This window comes from Mauremys reevesii, linkage group 7 (genome assembly GCF_016161935.1).
Source record: "Mauremys reevesii isolate NIE-2019 linkage group 7, ASM1616193v1, whole genome shotgun sequence".
Taxonomy (NCBI): domain Eukaryota; kingdom Metazoa; phylum Chordata; order Testudines; family Geoemydidae; genus Mauremys; species Mauremys reevesii.
Window position 1 is genome coordinate 65,951,605 of NC_052629.1, and position 19,932 is coordinate 65,971,536.

The following is a 19,932-nucleotide window of genomic DNA, read 5'->3' on the forward strand; positions in this document are numbered from 1 at the left end:
TCCCCTTGCTGGGGTCCAGTTAATCAAAACTTATCCAGAGTCTTTCAGAAACAGAACACAAGCAATATATTTTCCACCCCACTGCCAAGCTGGGCACAGCCACTCCTTCTTGAAGATTTCTCTTCCCTTTGGAGTTCACCTACTGTCCTCTCTTCTCGGTTCCCCTCCCACCGCTGGGCTCAAGTCCCTTCCTTGCCGCAGGAGCTAGTCTTGCTCCTTACAGCACACATCTGAAGTTGCTTCCTCAGCGCAGTTGTATCTTCTCAGACTTCTGTCCTATGTGGCACTCCTAGCCCTGTCCTTTCCTCCCTTATCTCTTCCCTGGCTACCTGGTGTGAATTAATCACATGATCTCGTTACTTATTACCCACCTTGGGAGGTGAGTGGATCTTGTCACAAGTGGGCTTAGGCCCCATTTCCCCTTAATGGGGCCAGCCACCCTATGATGGTCACCGAGAGCAGAATTTGGCGCTAATGCCTCTACATCTTTAGACCTGGGTGGTGTGGGTGTGTGAAGGATATCAGCCTACCCTGTGAAAACAACTACACTGCGGATGCAGCTTCAAACTGATTCTCTTGTACAATAACTAACGGTATTTCTACTGTCTCTGAAATGTGCAGTCCACCGATTGTGGCATGCAATGGAAGCATGTTTAAACGATGATTAGGTCCCAGCTATTTACAAGACAGAACCATGTTTTAACCCTGCTGAGGATAACGATGTTGTAAATTCACCCCTGGATAAGGCTGGGGGTTTTGTACTGCAAATGGCTCAGATATGAACAAGCTTTGGGTGGCAGGGGTCTTTTTTTTTTTTTTTGTAATCTATCTATAATACACTTCAGTGGAGCTACAGCAATTGCCGCCTGCCTTAGTAGTAATAATATTTAATATTTAATGTGGGGCCATGGCCCCTTACAGTTGGACTGACATCTGACCATCTTTCCAATGGTAGCCCTCCATTAACTCATTTTCTTCTCAAGCTTGGGAAGGAAGGAACTTTTCATATGAAAGCTCTTTTGGCAACTCGTATAAAGCTCTGTATGTTTTTTCCAGGATAGTCGTTGCTTATAGATTGCTCCTCATTAATCAGCTTCTGGAACACAGAGACTGCCCCTCTGTGTAGCAGTTTAGCTTTGACAACAGCTTCATGTTGCTCTGTCTTTAAACGCTCCCTGGTCACGCTCTTTCTCACTCTGCACAAAGGCTGTGTGCTCCACCCTTTAGATTTGTTGTAGCAATTATTAAAAAGCTTCATTCCTTGTATGATGATGATGTTCGTCCATCGTTTTCGAAGAAGACCTTAACATCTATCAGGTTGTGAGCTGTCCACGGTGCGTCCGCAAATGGCTGGTAAGGCCAATACGGGCACGGAATGTTCTGCCACATGTCGGGCAGACATGTGTGTGGGCACCAGATGGCAACATAGGTTAAAAGTAAGCACCTTCATCCTAGCCAGTGAGCAAAGATATTTGCATTAGTAGCCAATCTTCTGAGCAAGAAAGACAGGCAAGTGTACATCACACAGATGCTATACACCCTGCCCTGATACCTCAGCCAATTTTGGATATATCTCAAGGTGCTAATACACCTCTACCTCGATATAACGCTGTCCTTGGGAGCCAAAAAATCTTACCGTGTTATAGGTGAAACCGTGTTATAGCGAACTTGCTTTGATCCACCGGAGTGCACACTCCTCCCCCCTCCTCCCCCGAGCACTGCTTTCCCATGTTATATCCAAATTCATGTTATATTGGGTCGCGTTATATCAGGGTAGAGGTGTATTTATGGTCCTTAAAGGGCTAGAAGCCAGGCAGTCTTGAGACTTCTGGGGGCAGGTGGTGGGAAGTGTTCTCTGCACCATTGGTTGTTGATCAGAATAAGCTCAATCCTCATCATTTTCAGAGCTAGTCACAAAAGCCTTCCCCTAATGAGAGTTAAAGAAAACTCAGTATCATTTCTCATGGCCATGTGACTATGAGGAGGAGATGGGAGAAGATAAAAATATCTCTATGTAACAACTGCTGGTCCTTGATGAACAAATGCACTGAAACTCTTAATAATATGTCTGGTACAGAAAGACCACAGTAGTGGGCATGTGAGAAATACTATAGATTAGGCAAAAGAATCACACCAATGTTTTAAATGCTTGGGGCATCACTAGAGCTCACTTAAACTACTCTCTTGTTAACTGCAGCCCCGTGGGCTCTGTGGTCATGCCATAGAGACAACACTGAAAAGGGCTGTCAGGTAAATTGCACTGAGAGATTGTTGCAATCTATATATTTCCAAGGCTGAGTTGGGGGCTGCAAGAGTGAGGATGTGGGGCATACATAGATTCACATCTGCGTGAGAGCTGGCGGGAGCAGAAAGAAGCAGCTCTTGGATAGGATCAAGTGGAGAAGGGTTTGACAGCTGATCGCCCTGTTAGAACTCCATTAGTGGAGACAGGGTGAGAGGCATGAAGATGAAAGACATTATCCTTGGCTAGCATGAATAGTAAAACAGAGGATTAGTAGCCATATGCAAACAAGTTAATTGCTTTAACTCTGCTATCCACCTACCACACATCTCTCTAATAGTGAACAAAATGTTCTGTATGCAGCCTGTCCAATCAGTAAAGTGATTTGAAATAAAGTGTGCACTATAAATGTGTCCTTATTATTAGAGATAATTTCTTCCTGTGTCTGTGGCACTTCACTGAAGCAAACTGTGGAACAGGCAGGCCCACTGACTGCAATTCCAGGCCCCAGGGCAGAACAGTCAATGGGCCCCCATGCATGCACAAGCCGTGCCCACGTGGACATGGTCCGCCTGACATTTGGGCGGTGCTGCGCTTGCGCTGGCTGGCTGGTGACCAGAGAGCTGCTGGCACGGTCAGGGCTTCCACATGCTCACTTAGTAGGGTTGCCCACTGTCTAATTGCGCAAACCCAAATACCTTTGCCCCGACCCTGAGTCCATGCCTCTGTCCCGTCCCTTCTCCAAGACCCTGTCCCCTGCTCACTCCATCCCCCGCTCCCTCGGTCGCTGGCTCTCCCCCACCCTCACTCACTTTTACCAGGCTGAGGCAGGGGGTTGGGGTGTGAGAGTGGGTGCGGGGTGTGGGCTCTGGGAGGGCGTTTGGGTGCAGGAGGGGGTGCAGAGTGCAGGCTCTAGGAGACAGTATGGGTCAGGGTCGCCCAGAGGATTCAGGGGGCCTGGGGTCTTCGGCGGCGGGGGGGCCCTGCCGCCGAATTGCCGCCGAAGACCCGGCACTTCGGTGACGGGTCCCGGGGCTGAAGGACCCCCCCGCCGCGGGTCTTCGGGGCACTTCGGTGGCGGATCCCGGAGCGGAAGGACCCCCTGCTGCCGAATTGCTGCGGAAGATGCTCCGGGGGCCCGGGCCCCGCGAGAGTTATCTGGGGCCCCCAGAGTGAGTGAAGGACCCTGCTCCAGGGGTCCTGAAAAACTCTCATGGTGGCCCCTGCAGGGCCCAGGGCCTGGGGCAAATTGCCCCACTTGCCCCCCCCCCCGGGTGGCCCTGGTTTGGGTGCGGACTCTACACTGGGGCAGGGGGTTGGGGTGAAAGAGGGAGTCAGGGGGTTGGCACTTACCTTGGGTGGCTCCCGAAAGTGACTGGCATACCCCCCTGGCAGCAGCTCCTAGGTGGGGACCCATGAGGTCTCCGCGCGCCACTGCCTGCAGGCACCACCCCTGCAGCTCCTATTGGCTGCAGTTCCTGGCCAATGGGAGCTGTGTAGTCAGCGCTCGGGGTGGGGGCAGCGTGCGGAGACCCCCTCCCCAGGTGCTGCAGGGACATGGTGCGCAGCAGCGGAGTGAGGACAAGCAGGAAGCCTGCCTTAGCCCCGCTGCGCTGCTGGCGGTGACAGCCAAGGGCTGCCCCAGGCCCTTTTAAATCATCCAGGCTCCTGGGCAATTGCCCCCTTTATCCTTCCCCCCCCACACCGCATCAGCGGGCGTGGGAATAGATGAGATATTGTTACCTTGTTATATTTACTTTATTTTCCATTATCCTCACTGATCAATAAAATGGTTTAAAACAACCTATTTTTTAAAATCTGCAGCTAGTCTCAAAACACGCACACATTTTCCCCTACAAAACCACGTGCAGCATGGCAGAGAAAAATCTGTTCTACAAGGGAACAACTCTACAGTCTAAGCTGGCTTGAAATACACAAACTCTCTAGAGTCAAAGGTTCAAAACCATCTATCTAAGATAGCCTCATCACTGTAGTATCTGAGAAATGCCCAATCTTTACTGTATTTATCCTCACAACATCCCTGCAGTAGGCCAGCACTATTATTCCATTGTACAGGTGGGGAATAGGGGCACAGTCAGACTAAGGGATTTGCCCTAGGTCACACAGGGAGTCTGTGGCGGAGATGGGAGCTGAAACAGATTTGCCAAGTCCCAGGCTATTACGAAGTCCTCCTCAACCCTTTATCTTTCTGAAATAGATACACTGAGGGTACCGCTATACTAGGAATGCTACAGTGGCACAGCAGCAGCTGCGCCACTGTAGCATCCACACTGTCTACAGTGATGGAAGAGGTTCTTCTGTCGCTGTAGTAAATCCACCTCCCCAAGAGGCAGTAGCTAGGTCGATGGAAGGATTCTTCTGTTGGCCATGCAGTGTCTACACCAGGGTGGAGGTCAGTTTAATTACACTGCACAGGGCATGACAGTTTTTTCATAGTGCTGATCGATGTAGGTAAGCCGATCTAACATTCTAGTGTAGACCCAAACTGCTGAGTTCCATGCATGGTGCCTCTGTCTCAAATAACCCTTAGAAGCAATTCTGTCACTGCTCCAAGTGGCCAACAAAGACCCTGTGGCACTTTTTGCAAGAGCAGGCTTTTGCCCTAGGTTTCTTGGTCTACAATTCCTTCCCCTCCTGCAGCCTGCTGTTTGTGCAGTCGGCAGGTGTCCTCCGAGCGGCAGCAACATATATAACATGTGGAGCACTCTGGGCGACCGCAAAAAGGAGCCATACAAGGTGTTTATCTAAAAGATGTTTATATGTAAAACTGTTTTAAAGGCTTGAAATGGAAACAAAACATTTCCACTGCCCTGCTACTCATTTTCGGAGGGGAATTTCATCTCATACTTTTTGTTTTTTTAATTTTGGCTCTTTGGTCCCGATCCTCGATTAATTTTAGTTGAAAATCTCAACATTTTCTCTGGGACGGAAAATCCACCTTCCGCCTAGCTGTCCATGCTGGGGTACCCGTGGCGGTGGAGGAAGGAGCAGACACCCAGATCGAAAACGTGGCACGGGGCACATCATCCTACTAGGGACTTACAGTGAGCCTGGGAAAGGCGCATGCGCAGCCCTACCCACGCTCCAGGAGAGCCAAGGGAAGGCAGCACATACGCTCTTGTCTCCTGCTCAGGCGAGAGGGAGGGAGGAGGGCGAGGTAGTGGCGCCTTGCGCACTCTCTATGCGCCGGGTGCGTGCAGGGGAACGGTTGTTTCTACGCATGCGCCACATGCGCAGTGTGCCAGCCCGGTCGCGGCGAATTCCTCGCGCTGAGGTGAGAGAGTCTCGGCGCCCGGGGCCGGCGGAGCTGACGGGGCCGGACACCCCGGACTCGGGGCGCGGCTCCCCAGCCTGCCCTGCCCTGGCGCCCTGCCTGCGAGAGCTCGGCCCCGGCCCGCCCGCCTGGGCCCATCGCCCCGCGGGGCCGGGCTCGCGCCGGGGATGCCCACGGAGACAGGCCGCCCGCCGGGCGGGTCCCACGAGCGGGGCCCTGGGGCCGCTGCGAGCGGTCCGGGTCCGAGCAGCGCTGGGGAAGCGGGGACGGGCCCGTGTGACAGTGACCTGGAGGGCAGCCCTGGAGCTCCGGCCTCCGAGAATGGCCCCTGCGGCGCCTCCGGGGTTCCTTCGCGGGAGCCGCCCCGGGCGGGACAGCCGCTGTTACACATTGACAGGCAGCAGATCCAGTCCGTGGCGCCCAGTGCCCAGATTGCTGAGCTGAAAGGTCTGGGGGTCGACGTGTACGACCAGGATGTGCTGGAGCAAGGAGTCCTCCAGCAGGTAGACAATGCAATCAATGACGCCAACAAGGCGACAAACTTAGCCAATGCAGAGGCAGAATACCAATCGGTGCTGGACGATTTAAGGTACGTTTACTACTTTTAAACACGTGGTATCCAGTAATAAAAATTTGTTGAATCATAGAAGTAAGAGATGGAAATGATTATGTATCGCTCACTTCCCCATAAGATATCAAAACAGTTGATTAGTTGAATCCTTATTTCCATTATACAGGTGGAGAACACGAAGCACATACAGGTATATGGTAAATGACTTACCTGAGGTCATCTACCTAATCAGGGGCAGAATAAGGGAATAGAACCCCGGTTTCCTGATTTCGAATCTGGTGTCTTGTCCACTAGCCCATACTGCCTCCCACCAAGTATCATATCCCTTTTCTGACCAGCCAGTGTACGATTGTCCCATGCAGTGTATTGCAAGGTGTAAATCTAAGGGTATGTCTTCACTACCGGCCGGATCGGCGGGTAGCAATCAATTTCTCGGGGATCGATATATCACATCTCATCTAGACGCGATATATCGATCCCGAACGCGCTCCTGTCGACTCCGGAACTCCACCAACGCGAACGGCGGTAGCGGAGTCAACATGGGGAGCCGCGGACGTCGATCCCGCGCCATGAGGACGGTAAGTAATTCGATCTAAGGTACTTCGACTTCAGCTATGCTATTCACGTAGCTGAAGTTGCGTACCTTAGATCGACCCCCCCCCCCCCCCAAGTGTAGACCTGCCCTAAGTGGAGTTATGCTTGGAGAAGTGACCCTGTAAAAACAGCACCATGTTATGTGTTTCATATGGTCTGTATGATCCCATAACTGGTGGATCACAGAACAAAGCATCTTGTCACAAGCTCTTGTAACAATATTCAGGAAATCCGCCCTGTAAAAACCAAAAGCTAAAGTATATAATCAGTAAGGTCTAGAGCAGTGATTCTCAAAGCCGGTCTGCCGCTTGTTCAGGGAAAGCCCCCGGCGGGCCGGGCTAGTTTGTTTACCTGCCGCATCCGCAGGTTCGGCTGATCGCAGCTCCCGGCCAGAGGGGCTGCGGGAAGCGACGCGGGCCGAGGGATGTGTTGGCCGCCCTTCCTGCAGCCCCCATTGGCCTGGAGCAGCCAAACCTGCTGATGCGGTAGGTAAACAAACCGGCCTGGCCCTCCATGGGCTTTTCCTGAACAAGCAGCAGACCGGCTTTGAGAACCACTGGTCTAGAGGAATGGGACTAAAGCTTTGTATACATTAGCACTTTTGTTGGTCAAACTTTTGTCAGTCAGAGGTGTGGGGAAAAAAACAAACCCTGACCAACATAAGTTTCATCAACAAAAGTGCTGTAGTGGACAGCGCTGTGTTGGCAGGATCTCCTGCCAATGTAGCTACCGCCAGTCTTTGGGGATGGTTTAATTATGCAGAAGAGATCTTTCCCATCAGTATAGAGCGCTACACAGGAGACCTTACAGCCACGCAGCTACAATGGTAGAGCTGTTCCGCTGTAAGGTCTGTAGTGTAGAAGCAGCAAAGAGTCCTGTGGCACCTTATAGATTAACAGACGTATTGGAGCATGAGCTTTCGTGGGTGAATACCCACTTCGTCGGATGCATGTCAGTGTAGACATACCCTAAGAGGCATGAACTCCTGAACTTTAATCCTAGCTCTGCTTCACAGTGTCCAACTCAACCATTGACTTACTGTGTGATCTTGGACATCTTGTTTAATCTCTTCATTCTTTAGTTTCTCTCTTTTTGAATTATTGTTGTTTTACAGTGCCCGAGAATTGTTTCTTTACAGTGTGTCACAATACGTACAAGACAGCTCTCAAAGAGCTTAGAAAACTTTATGCACCTGACTAATCCTTTTGACATCAGTGAATCTATTCATACATGAAGTTAAGAGGATGCATAAGAGTTGTCTGAAATTAGGCCCTAATCTTTCAGTGATGGAGCAAAAGGTGGTAGTGAGTACACGGGGGTTGACACAGGAAGAGTGGGGCAAAATCAATAAGATAATGCATTTACTCTTTCAAGGCTGGTGCACAGCATGGGGAATAAACTTTTCATAGAAATGTAGGGCTGGAAGGAATTCGTTAGGTCATCTGGTCCAGCCCCCTGTGCTGTGGCAGGACCTAGTATACCAACACCACCCCTGACAGGTGTTTGCTTAATCTGTTCTTAAAAACTCCAGTGATGGGGATTCCACAACCTCCCTTGGAAGCCTATTCCAGTGCTTAACTTTCCTCATAGTCAGAAAGTTTTCCCAATATCTAACCATAATCTTCCTTCCTGCAGATTAAGCCTATTACTTCGTGTTTTACCTTCAGTGGACCTGGAGAACCACTGATCATTGTCTTTATAACAGTCCTTAACATATTTGAAGACTGTATCAGGTCCCCCCCTCAGTCTTCTTTTCTTAAGACTAAACATGCCCACTTTTTTTACCCATTCCTCTTAAGTCAGGTTTTTTAAACCTTTTATCATTTTTATTGCTCTTCTCAAGACTCTCTCCAGTATGTCCATGTTTCTTAAAGTGTGGTGGTGCCCAAAACTGGACACAGTACTACTCCAGCTGAGGCCTCACTAACGCTGAATAGAGCAGGACAGTAACCATCTCCTGTAACCATCTCCAGTAACACCCCAGAATATTAGCCTTTTTGCAATTGCATCACACTGATGTCTCATTCAATTTGGGATCCACTATTTTTTCTTAGTTGCATGTGCATGTCACAGAAGAAATGGTCTTTAAGAGGGATTTAAATGAGGGAAGATGAGTAGTCTTTTCAGACTAGTTAACAAAGAGTGTTTTATGTGTATGAAGATGCTTGCAAGACAGTGAGGTGATGGTTATGGAGAAAGTAAGCAAATGGGACATGAAGTCTGGTATCACTGACAGACTGGAAGGGTCAGGGACAATGAGAGAAGAGATGCATGTAAGCAGAGAGAGATAGAGTTGGTCAGGGTCCTGGAAAGTCAAAAAATAAATGTTAAACTTGGTGTGGTGGTGGAGAGGAGTGAATGACAGATTCAAATAGTGAGATAACAGGATCAGAATGACAGAACCCAAGGATAATCTTAGTAGCTGCATTTTTGCATGGACTAGAAGAGGGTGATGCAGATATCAGGGAGGTCAGATAGGATGAGGTTCTTGTAAACAGGTGGGAGGTGACCAGGGCCTCGAGGAGAGTTCTAGTTGTGTAGACAGAGAAAAAAGGGGGATTTAAGTGATGTTACGAAGGAAGCAGCAGCAAGATTTGGAGATGGCCTATTTGAAATTTAGAGATTTCTTGAGATGGAGTGCAGGGGTCAGCAACCTTTCAGAAGTGGTGTGCCAAGTCTTCATTTATTCACTCTAATTTAAGGTTTTGCATGCCAGTAATACATTTTAACATTTTGTAGAAGGTCTCTTTCTATAAGTCTATAATATATAACAAAACTATTGTTGTATATAAAGTAAATAAAGTTTTTTAAATGTTTAAGAAGCTTAATTTAAAATTAAATTAAAATGCAGAGCCCACCGGACCAGTGGCCAGGACCTGGGCAGTGTGAGTGCCACTGAAAATCAGCTTGTGTGCCTCCTTTGGCATGCGTGCCATAGGTTGCCTACCCCTGGCCTAGTAGATGTATGGGGCTGTGTATAGGAAAGAGTCAAAGATGATATGTGGGTTACAGGCCTTAGTTATAGAGTGTGTGATGCTGTGTTCAACCAGGGTGGATAAAAATCAATGATTTTTATCAAAAAAATCCAATTTAAATAAAATGCTTTTTGAGGGGAAAAACTATCTAAAGATAGGTTTAATTAAGATCCATGATGAAATATCTTTGAGCTATAATGTAATAGGGATTATAAATTCTAATTCTATAGTATAAGACAGGGGTCTCAAACTCAAATGACCCCGAGGGCCGCATGAGGAGTAGTGCATTGGCCCGAGGGCCGCATCACTGACACGCCCCCGTGCTGCCCCTGGCCCCACCCCCAATCCACCCCTTCCATGAGGCCCCGCCCCTGCCCTGTCTCTGTCTCAGGACTAGGGCAGAAGGGCAGGGGAAGGGCAGCCTGTCCTGGCCCTAGTGAAGGGGGGCTCTAGGACCCTGCGGCAGCAGGTGATGCCGGAAGCTGGCATAGCAGAGGAGTGGAGTCAGCGTGAGCTCCCGGGCAGGCTCCCGGGCGGTGAGGGGGCAGCAAGTGGGGGCCGGGAGACACTGGGGAGGTGCGTGGGGTGGCAGGTGGGGCCAGGGGAGAGACCCGGCCCCAAACATTGGGGAGCAGCGCGCGGGGAGCTTAGGCACAGAAAATAACTCGGGAGGGGGCGGGGTGAGGAGTTTGGCGGTGACAGGAAGTAACTGGGGAGCTCCAGGGCTGCCCAGAGGATTCCGCCCGGGACCCGCCGCCAAAGTGCAAGACCTGCGGCGGGGAGGGTCCCCGCCGCGGGTCTTTGGGGCAGTTAGGGCGGGTCCCGCGGCGGGTCCCTCTTTCCCACCCCGGCCGGTCCCGCTTCCCATCCCGGCCCGGCGGGTCTCGCTCCTTCCCCGGCCCGCCCCGGCGGGTCTCGCTTCCTTCCCCACCCGGCCCGGCCCGCCCGGCGGGTCTCGCTCTTCCCCACGGCCCGGTCCCGGCGGGTCCCGCCCTCCCCACCCCGCTGCCCGGTCCCGGCGGGTCCCGCTTCCCTCCCCACCCCGGCCCGGCCCGGCGGGTCCCGCTTCTCCCCACCCCCGGCCCGGCTCCGGCGGGTCCCGCTTCCTCCCCCGGCCCGGCCGGCGAGGCCTGAGCCAGAGCCGTGGGTGAGGCGGGGCTGGGAGCTCCACGCCGAGCGCAGCGCCAGCCCAGAGCTCCCAGCCGCCCCTCCCACGCGGCTCAGATCGGGCGGGCTCAGGCGCGCGCCGAGGCTCCAGGAGAGGGGCGGAGGCGGAGCTTCCGCTCTTCTCTTGGGGTTGTCCCCTCTGGGCGGCCCTGGGCATGTTTGAGACCCCTGGTATAAGACAATATATTCATGCCATGTTTAAGAAAAGTTTTGTAGATGAGTTCCAATAGTTCATGGGTTAGGGATCCAATCTTATCAGGTTCCAGGGGCTTCTGTATAGATTATTTAGGTTAATCTTTCTATCTACCCAATGGGACTCAGTTCTCAGTCTAGAACAGGAGTGGGCAAACTATGGCCCGTGGGCCGGATCCGGCCCCTCAGGGCTTTGGATCCAGCCCACAGGATTGCTGCCCCCCCCCCCCCCCGCCGCCCTCTGTGGCCCTGCGCCACTCTCAGCAGCGGCCGGCCCAATGTCCCTGCGGCCCCCGAGCCCTTGCCTCCAGACACCGCCCCCCACAGCTCCTATTGCCCGGGAACAGGGAACCGCAACCAATGGGAGCTTTGGGGGAGGTACCTGGAGGTGCAGCAAGGGCAGCGCACGCGGAGCCCTTCGCTCCCCCTCTCCCAGGGGCTGTAGCTCTTCCTGGAGCGGCGCGGGAACAGGGCAGGTGTGCAGGGAGCCTGCCTTGGCCTCAGTGCGCGCCACTGCCACCCCGGAGCCCGAACCCCTCCTGCACCCTGCCCCCCAACTCCCTGCCCTAAGCCCCCTGCCTGCACAGTGCACTCCAGCTCCCTACCCTGAGCCCCCTGCCACACCCCGCATCCCTCGCGCACCCCAACCCCCTGCCCTGAGCTCCCTGCTGGACCCTGCACCTCTGTGCACCCCAACCCCCTGCCCAGGGCCCCCGCTTCACCCCAACCCCCTTCCCAGAGCCCCCTCCTGCAGTTCGCACCACTCCTGCACTCCAACCCCCTTCCCTGAGCCCCCTTATACACCCCGCACCCCTCCTCTGCCCCAATCCCTTGACCTGAGCCCCTTCCTGCACACCCACCCCCTCCCACACTCCCTCTTGCACCCCAGCCCTGCATACAGTTTCCCCACCCAGATGTGGCCCTTGGCCCAGAAAGTTTTCCCACCCCTAGTCTAGAAGATACCATCAGAGATGCTTAGTTTTGCAGTTCTCAAACTGTGGATTTGTCTCTCCAGCAGTTAAGTGCTTGTTAACAGCAAAAATGTTTTAAAATAAATACATAAATAATAGATGTGAGAAATAACAGACCTCAACTCTATTGTCCCTCTGCAAATTTGTGTACACAGAATCAATCCCTTACCTCCCTCTAAAAGTACAAAGTTTCAAAAAGTTCAATGAATAGAAGATTGTTGGGGGTGGAATAGATGTGGACAAGGAGAAGAAGTCTGGAGATAAATGTGAGAAGCCAGGGACATATGTTTGTTTTGTTAAAATATTATATGTTTGCTGTTGAAGAAAAAAATCCAGAACACTTAACGTTGTTTTAGTTAAATAAAACAATTTAAATGTCTGTCCGGTGATGTTCTCCTCCTAATACAGCATGGCAAGAAAATCCTCCAAATATTAATGATTAACCTGTTGAATTGGAGATAGTTCACCTCCCAATGACTTCATAAATATCTGCTTCAATTACCTTTGGTAAATAAAATAACAAAACAATCATTCATTTTCTGATATAGCTGTAAAACTAATCTGAAAAGTTTTTCAAAATAAATCACTGTTTAAAAATGTATAATGTGTACCTTCTAAAAAGGAAACCTACATCTATCTCTGAGTTGTGAAGACTATGTATTAAGATTATAACAGCCAACAAGAATGCACTTTTATGTAGAAAACCATGATTAAACTGAGTCTTCCTGACTAGTGATTTAAATCAAATCCACCCTTTGTTCAACAGTAACAGAAGAGAGGGAGTGGAGAGAGTTTTGGAAAAAAGACAAAGTTCAGTTGTAACCAGTTAAGTTTTTAAGACACAAGTGATATCCAGGAGGAGATGTCAAAGAAAGAGGATGAAGTGAGTGACTGGATGGCTTCAGACAAGTCAGGAGTAAGAGGCATATGTTTGAGTTGTCAGCATTAATGTCAGAGCTAAAGTAGTTGAAGCTATTTGATCAGATGAGATCACACAAAGAAAAAGGTATAGAAGGAGAAGCGGAAGTGGCCAAGGTTATAGTACTGTAGGACTCCAGAAATCGGAGAGGGAAGCAGGAAGATTTGTAAAAAGATCCTGACGGAATGGCCGAAAAAGTAGGAAGAGAACTAGGGGATAGGACAGTTGCAAAATCAATAGAAGGACAACGTGATGAGAAGGGAAGGCATGATCTCAAGTGTTTAAAAAGAGCAGAGAAGTCAGGGATAGTGAGGATGGAGTAAAAGCCCTGAGACTTGGTGAGGAATACGTGATAACTCAGTGGAGCAGTGGAGGGTGAAATCTAAATTAGAGTAATACGTTCGAAGGTCAAAAGGGATCATTGTGATCATCTTGTCTGACTGCTGAATAACGTAACACATATAACTGTATAACATATAACTTCTCCAGAATAATAAATGAGAAGGGAGCGGGAATGGGTTTGGAGGAGGCGAATTCAAAGCAATGATTTTTAACTGCTTTCTTGATGACTTTGGAGTTGAAGGGAAAGGGAGATGTGGTTGAAGATGTGTTGGTTCTGAGAATAGGAAAGACTACACTGTGCTTAGCCATTATCCTCATTTACAGATGTTCATCTCACAGTCACATGGGTTGTGACTATTTCACATTTACATAGCGCTTTTGAGATGCAAAGCTGTGCATTAGGATGATGTATTTATTCTACCATTAGAACTTGCAAATGTGACAGAGGCCGATACAGGACCCCCACATAAGGGTGGACAGAGGAGGGGCACATTTAGTTGGAGTAGACATCCATGAAGATGTTTTCACTAGTACGTTCCACCCCAAACCTAATAATAGCAGAAAATGTGATGGGAAAAGCATGGCTTTTCACAATGCATATGCTGCATGTACTGAAGATGGCAACAGCGAATTATGATTCTCCTTTAAAAACACATTGTAACACTCATTTCATTCAACAGAGACCACTTTGTCTTCAAAGAAACTCTTCTGGCCCCTTGCTATTTAGCTAGTAGGGCTTGAACAGTGTGAGACTCATTCTTCATCTGTTTGCACATTTGTTCATGTAATTTCTGATTACATTCCAAAGAGACCTCTGTTTGTTGCATCAGCCTCTGATGGTTTGATTTCTGTTTGGCCTAATATCAGCATCTAAAAATATCACTCGGTCTTGCATTGTTATATAAATGAGCTAGCTGGCAGGCTAGTCATACAGCAAGTTACAAGTGTGAAAATAGGAATAGGTAGAGAGAGAAGCTTGCTTCTTTAACATATATTTAAAAGTCCACTCTCTCCACCATTATTTGTTTGGGCTGGTATGTTTTCCATGGCATTTCTGATTGTTAATTTGAATGGTAATGTATTATCACATTCTGCAGTTGGTCCAAAGGTATCAGTTACATCATGTATTGTTGTTGTACACAATGGAGAAAAGAACTCAGTACCTTATATTCAAAAAAATGTTATCTTGCTACAGATAAGAGGTAAAACTAAGTACAGTAGGCTCTTTGTGCTGCGGTTCTATTGATGAGGCCCCTCCCCCCCCCCAATTTTGACAGATCATGCAACAGTCATTAAATGGTGACACTTTTTGGTTACTATCCATCTGGGCTTTTATGTGAGGCAGTGGCAGGTTATACATAAGAATTTGAATAAATATAATGGCCTAGGCATGAAAGGTTCAGTAGTACTGTACCTTCTTAAAATTATTTTACAGCACAATACAAAAATAATTTTATCTGTTAAATTAAAGGGACACTAAGGTTAAAATAAGATTTAAAATAAATGCCCATACCAATGTAATTTCTTACTATAGATTATTAAACCAGATTTTAAAAAAACAACAACTCTTTCACCACTTAGACTTATTTCTTGCGCTTCTCTACCTTGGATAATAAAAGTAGGTTGACCAGTTTCACTTCCTGGTAGAGCCCCGCACGGAACTGTTCTTTAATCCCACTCCTGCTATTATGGCAGCAGGTCCTGCAGGACCCGTGGGATCCTAGTCCCACTGCAGGGTTCTGCATCATGGTAGTCGTTCATTAGCAGAGTTGTAATTTATTGAGTTCCAAATACTGCAATAGGTTGTTTGTATTTGAACAGAATTGTTTAACATTTTAAAAACTAGCCTTTGTAAAATTCAAAGGCCAAGAAAATCAGCATACTTATTTAGAAATCCAACTTTAGCCTTCTGTTTGTTAAAATCTTGGCTATAATTTTTAGGTTTAAACTATCTGAGTTGAAAATGTCATGTACTTACTCTTCTCATTATTACAACTGAGTACTAAATGAACATCTTTTTATTTTTCAGGTCCTGTACGACATCTCTGAAACAGATCAATACAATTATAGAGCAACTTACTCCTCAAGCTGTCAACAGCAAAGATATAAACAGAAAACTAGACTCTGTAAAACGGCAAAAGTATAACAAGGTGATTGGAAAAAATTAACTTTGGATTGCTTAAGGCGCTGATCCTGTGTCAGGCTTCACGCTTGAGGATCCTGATAAGGGGTCAGAGTCTAAACTTGCAGTTTCTTCACCATTTTAACAGTTTTTGGTTTTCTTTACCAAAGGTTATAAGAACTTAATTCAAATCTCTCTGAAGTCAGTGGGAGTTGTTCCATTGACTTGGGCTTTGGATCAGTCTCTAAAATAATAGTTCTAGAGCTTGTTTGGATAAATGATTGTAATTAAATTCCTGCAGGGCCTCATGGTGGTGTTTCAGAGTGTTACCAATGTTATGTGACTTTTTCACCACACTTGTGTCCATGTTATCTGAAAATGAATTAATGAACAGCCAGTTGCAGGTTAATAGCTAACTTGAATGAGGTGTCCTTTATTAGCCATTTCTAAAACTGCTGAAGACTTAGACCAGAGGTTCTCAAACTTTATTGCACCATGACCCCTTTCTGACAACAAAAATTACTACAGGACCCCAGGAGGGGGACTGAAGCCTGAGCCTGCCAAAGCCCTGCCTCCCTGGAATGGGGAGGCTAAACCAAAGCCCCACCTCTCTGGACTGGGTGGCCAAAGCCAAGGACCAAGAGCTTCAGCCCCAGGCTGGAGGCCTGTGACCTGAGCCCTGCCACCTAGGGCTGAAGCCCTTGGGCTTCGGCTTTGGCTCCAGGCCCCAGCAAGTCTAAGCCAGCCCCGGTGACCCCATTAAAATGGGGTCCTGACCCACTTTGGGGTCTGACCCACAGTTTGAGAACCGCTGTCTTAGACTGAATCACTGTATAGAAAAAACTGAGCAACTTATGAGTCGTCTTATTGATCTTAAGAGACTAGTCAAATGAGTGAAGTTACGTGTGTATGATGATTGCTGATTCAGGCCCTAAATTACAAGTTGCACCCTATTTGTGTTGTCACTTGTGCGATTTCAATGTTTTTAATAATACTTTGCCTTTTTGGGTAGTTAAAAAAAAAATCCTTAGTAGGTGAAAGCCAAACGTTTTTTTGATAGTGAGACAGAAATTTTAGTTGCCTTATAAACAGATAAGATGTGAAATTATCTTCTTAATATCTTAGTGCTGACATATGGCAGGTGTTTTATATTATGGGTATTATGACAGCAGGGTTGTCAGTGCTTGTGTAAGTATCTTTTGTAACTGCACACAGGTGCACTGGAGAATTTTCAGCAAATGACACTCTTAAGGAAACAAACAGCTCATTGAGGGTAGTTTTACTAAATTTAAAACTTGATCCTCAAATCATGCGCTTCTGGGGGGAGAGGAAAAGATTTAGAAAGAACGAAGATTATAAGTAATAAAAACATGTACTGCTTTGTGTGTGTGTTTAATAATTTGATGAGTTTATTTTTAAATTAGGAAAATCATAGATTCCAAACCCAGAAGGGACTATTGTGATTATCTAGTCTGACGTCCTGTATAACACAGTCCATAGCCCTTTTGGTCACCTTAGGTATCGTAACTTTGCCACATTATAACACTTATGAGGACAATAAAAGTGGATAATAGATTGTGAAAGAAGTGTAAATGGTGGTGAGCTACGATTGTTACAGGACTCATAATTTTGAATTCCCTCACTTTTGTATTTTTACAAGCACTGTGGTGTTAGTTTTTTTGCAGATAAATTAGTTGTCTTCTCTTGAGCTGACTTGGTGTAATAATACCTGTTGATGCATGAAGAAGAACATTGACTGGTTTTTGAGTTCTTTCAGTCTCTTTGTGGCAGCACATCTCAAAACAAATGTGTTGGAGAGAAGATTTGTACTTAATTCTATGATTGTATTTAGCACATATGAAAGTGAAGGATTAGCAGAGCTCAAATATATGCTTAGTGGAATTTCATATGCTATATATGAGGCTTTTCTTCACTGGATCCTAGACCCAAGTTTAAAAAATGCATACCCAAGTGTATGTGAAAGTATCTGATGCAAATAAGATTTGTTTGCATGCACAACCTTAACTTGTGCATGCCCATCTGGTGTTTGCAAGCATATGCTGTGCATGTACACCTGAATTAGTGCACTGTTAAAAATTTGTGCCCCAGTCATGATGAACTGTGCCAAACTGGGGGTGTGGATGTGTATATGTATTATGTAGAGAAGTATCTACCAGGTGCTGGGATGACACCTTCCGCATGCATTTTTATCACATGGAACCATATCAAAATTTGAACTTGTTTCAGAAGCAAAATGCTAACCTGCTACTTAACATATTAATAAAGCTTGAACTTTGTTGTTTGTAAGAAAAGCAAGTCTGCTACCAAGAGTTTTAAATTTTGTACACTATTGTCATTCAAGGAACAACAGTTAAAAAAGATTAAAGCAAAACAAAAGCGTCTCCAAGCAGTTCTTGGTGGAGCAGAGACTCTCATTGGAACAAATGATGTTGAATTTCAGGACGATGAAGGTGAGGGAAAATGCCATTGCAAATCTTTTTTTGCATTTCTGTCATTTCTGTGTAATGCCTTTTGTTGTTTGAAGCTCATTGCCAAGTTCTTTGCCAGTGAACATGAGTAAATAAATTTCAGTGGTTTGTTTTCAAAGAGTGATTTTAGGAACACTTAATTCTCTGCACCTGCAGAATTGCAGATCTCTGAGTATCCATATGGGGATTTTTAAAGACTGAAAGTAGATCTGTACTTAGTTCAGTAGGGAGGACTGATGCACATTAGAGTATTGGGCTTAATAAATTGGAAATCTTAACATTTTTCACAGCTAATGTGATAAAGCTAGCGTAATGATTGAATTACATTTTATAATCAGCCATCAATCAGTACTCACAAAATTGGTTTTCGTATCTTGGTAGGAAACACTTGTTAGAAATTAAAAAAAAAAAATCTGTTGTACGAGCTGCACAGTGTGAGAACAACAGTTTCTTATGGAATACTATGATAATTGTCTCAATGTTTCCAAGATCAAATCTAACTGATCATGTGGGGTTTTTTTTTGTCCCCCCCCTTACTGCCCTCTGCAAACCCAGCATGAGTTCTTAGTCAGGCTGGTATCTTTCTGTCTTATACATCATCACTAGTCATCAAAATTCTGAAGGCCAAAATAGGTACCCATTGACATCTGTGCAACCCCATTAGACTTCAGTGAGCTTGCACAGGGGTAGCTCACTGAAATTTATAATACTGTTCTGACACATTAGTTGAATAGGTTCCAGCTCTCTCACTCATATCTGTGTTGGATCTGCAGGTCATACAGGAGTAAAAAGCAGCAAAGACTTATTTTTGACAGTAAAAGTGGTAGATTTGAGTTGGAATAGATCTGTGGAATAAGAACGTGCCACTTTGACCGTCATTTTTATGAATAGAAATACACCATAAGATACTTCCTTTTACGCTCTGTGCATTAAAACTCTGGCATTTGGTACGAGGAAATGTAGCTTAGTCATGATGCAGTCTTTACATCCCATTTGTGTTCTTATTTCTGAAAGCTTACAGTTACCTAATCTGGTAAATGAGTTTACGGAAATAGCTACATATGTGATTACTGAATCCTTGTCTTCTGTAAATAAATATTTAGAAGGAAATAGTGTTCTGATGCTATCGTGATTAGCTTATAAATACCTAGATATAACTTTTTTTTATATGTTTGCATGTTAACATAAAGCTGTAGCAGAGTATAGTTGATCTTAAAGAGCAATCGTATCTGTTCAAAGAACATTAAACTCAAGTTACTTTTACACTTGCTCATCACACTCAGGATGTGTAGCAAAAGAAACATACACCTCTATCTCGATATAATGCGACCCGATATAACACAAATTCGGATATAACATGGTAAAATAGTGCTCCGGGGGGGACTGCGCACTCTGGTGGATCAAAGCAAGTTCAATATAACGCCGTTTCACCTATAACACAGTAAGATTTTTTGGCTCCCAAGGATAGCGTTATATCGAGGTAGAGGTGTAATAATTTAAATTAATAGCTTTTTTTGAAAATTAGGCATAAATTTTAAATTAGTTTCCCCTTGAGTGGGATAAGTAAGTGTTCAATTGAATCATTTTGGAAGATGGTACGATTTAAAAAAAAAATCGACTACACAGATTAACTAAATTCTGTATTTGGCATTTACTAACATTGGTCCTGATACAGAAATGTAGTTAGGTACATTTGTAATCTCACTGAATTTAGTGGGACTACTCATGCTTAAAGTTAAGCACAAGCTTAACTACTGTGCTGGTTCAGTGTCGGGGCCCCAGTCCTACAATCTGATCCAGGTGTACCCTTAAGTACCTTACAGGATTGGAACTGTAATTTCTGTCTTTCTGGTGGGAAGGCTGAGGAAGAGTTGTATTGTGGAGATATTTAATTGTTGTCTCATCAAGAAACATTAATAAAGAGGAATCTGGAGGAAATGACCTTGTGGATGCAGGGTGAGTATCTGGGAAATTCTGGCAAGGACTTGAATTGGGCACTGAATCGAAGAAATGGAGTTTAGAGATACCAGCATCTTGATAACCACTGTTTTTA

The 19,932-nt window shown here is 46.5% G+C and overlaps 1 protein-coding gene across 2 annotated transcripts in view; it reads left to right on the top strand.

The window, feature by feature from the left end:
* The first annotated feature begins 5,369 nt into the window (after positions 1 to 5,369).
* Positions 5,370 to 19,932, top strand: part of ERCC6 (ERCC excision repair 6, chromatin remodeling factor) — a 90,224-nt gene continuing 75,661 nt past the window's right edge. Inside the window, exons 1-3 of one of the 2 annotated variants that reach the window (XM_039481226.1) lie at positions 5,370 to 6,126; positions 15,298 to 15,418; positions 17,753 to 17,861. In XM_039481226.1, coding sequence (XP_039337160.1) covers positions 5,705 to 6,126; positions 15,298 to 15,418; positions 17,753 to 17,861 — 652 coding nt within the window. In that variant the 5' untranslated portion in view covers positions 5,370 to 5,704. The remainder of the gene's footprint in view (positions 6,127 to 15,297; positions 15,419 to 17,752; positions 17,862 to 19,932) is intronic. The other variant, XM_039481225.1, reaches the window with a different exon arrangement.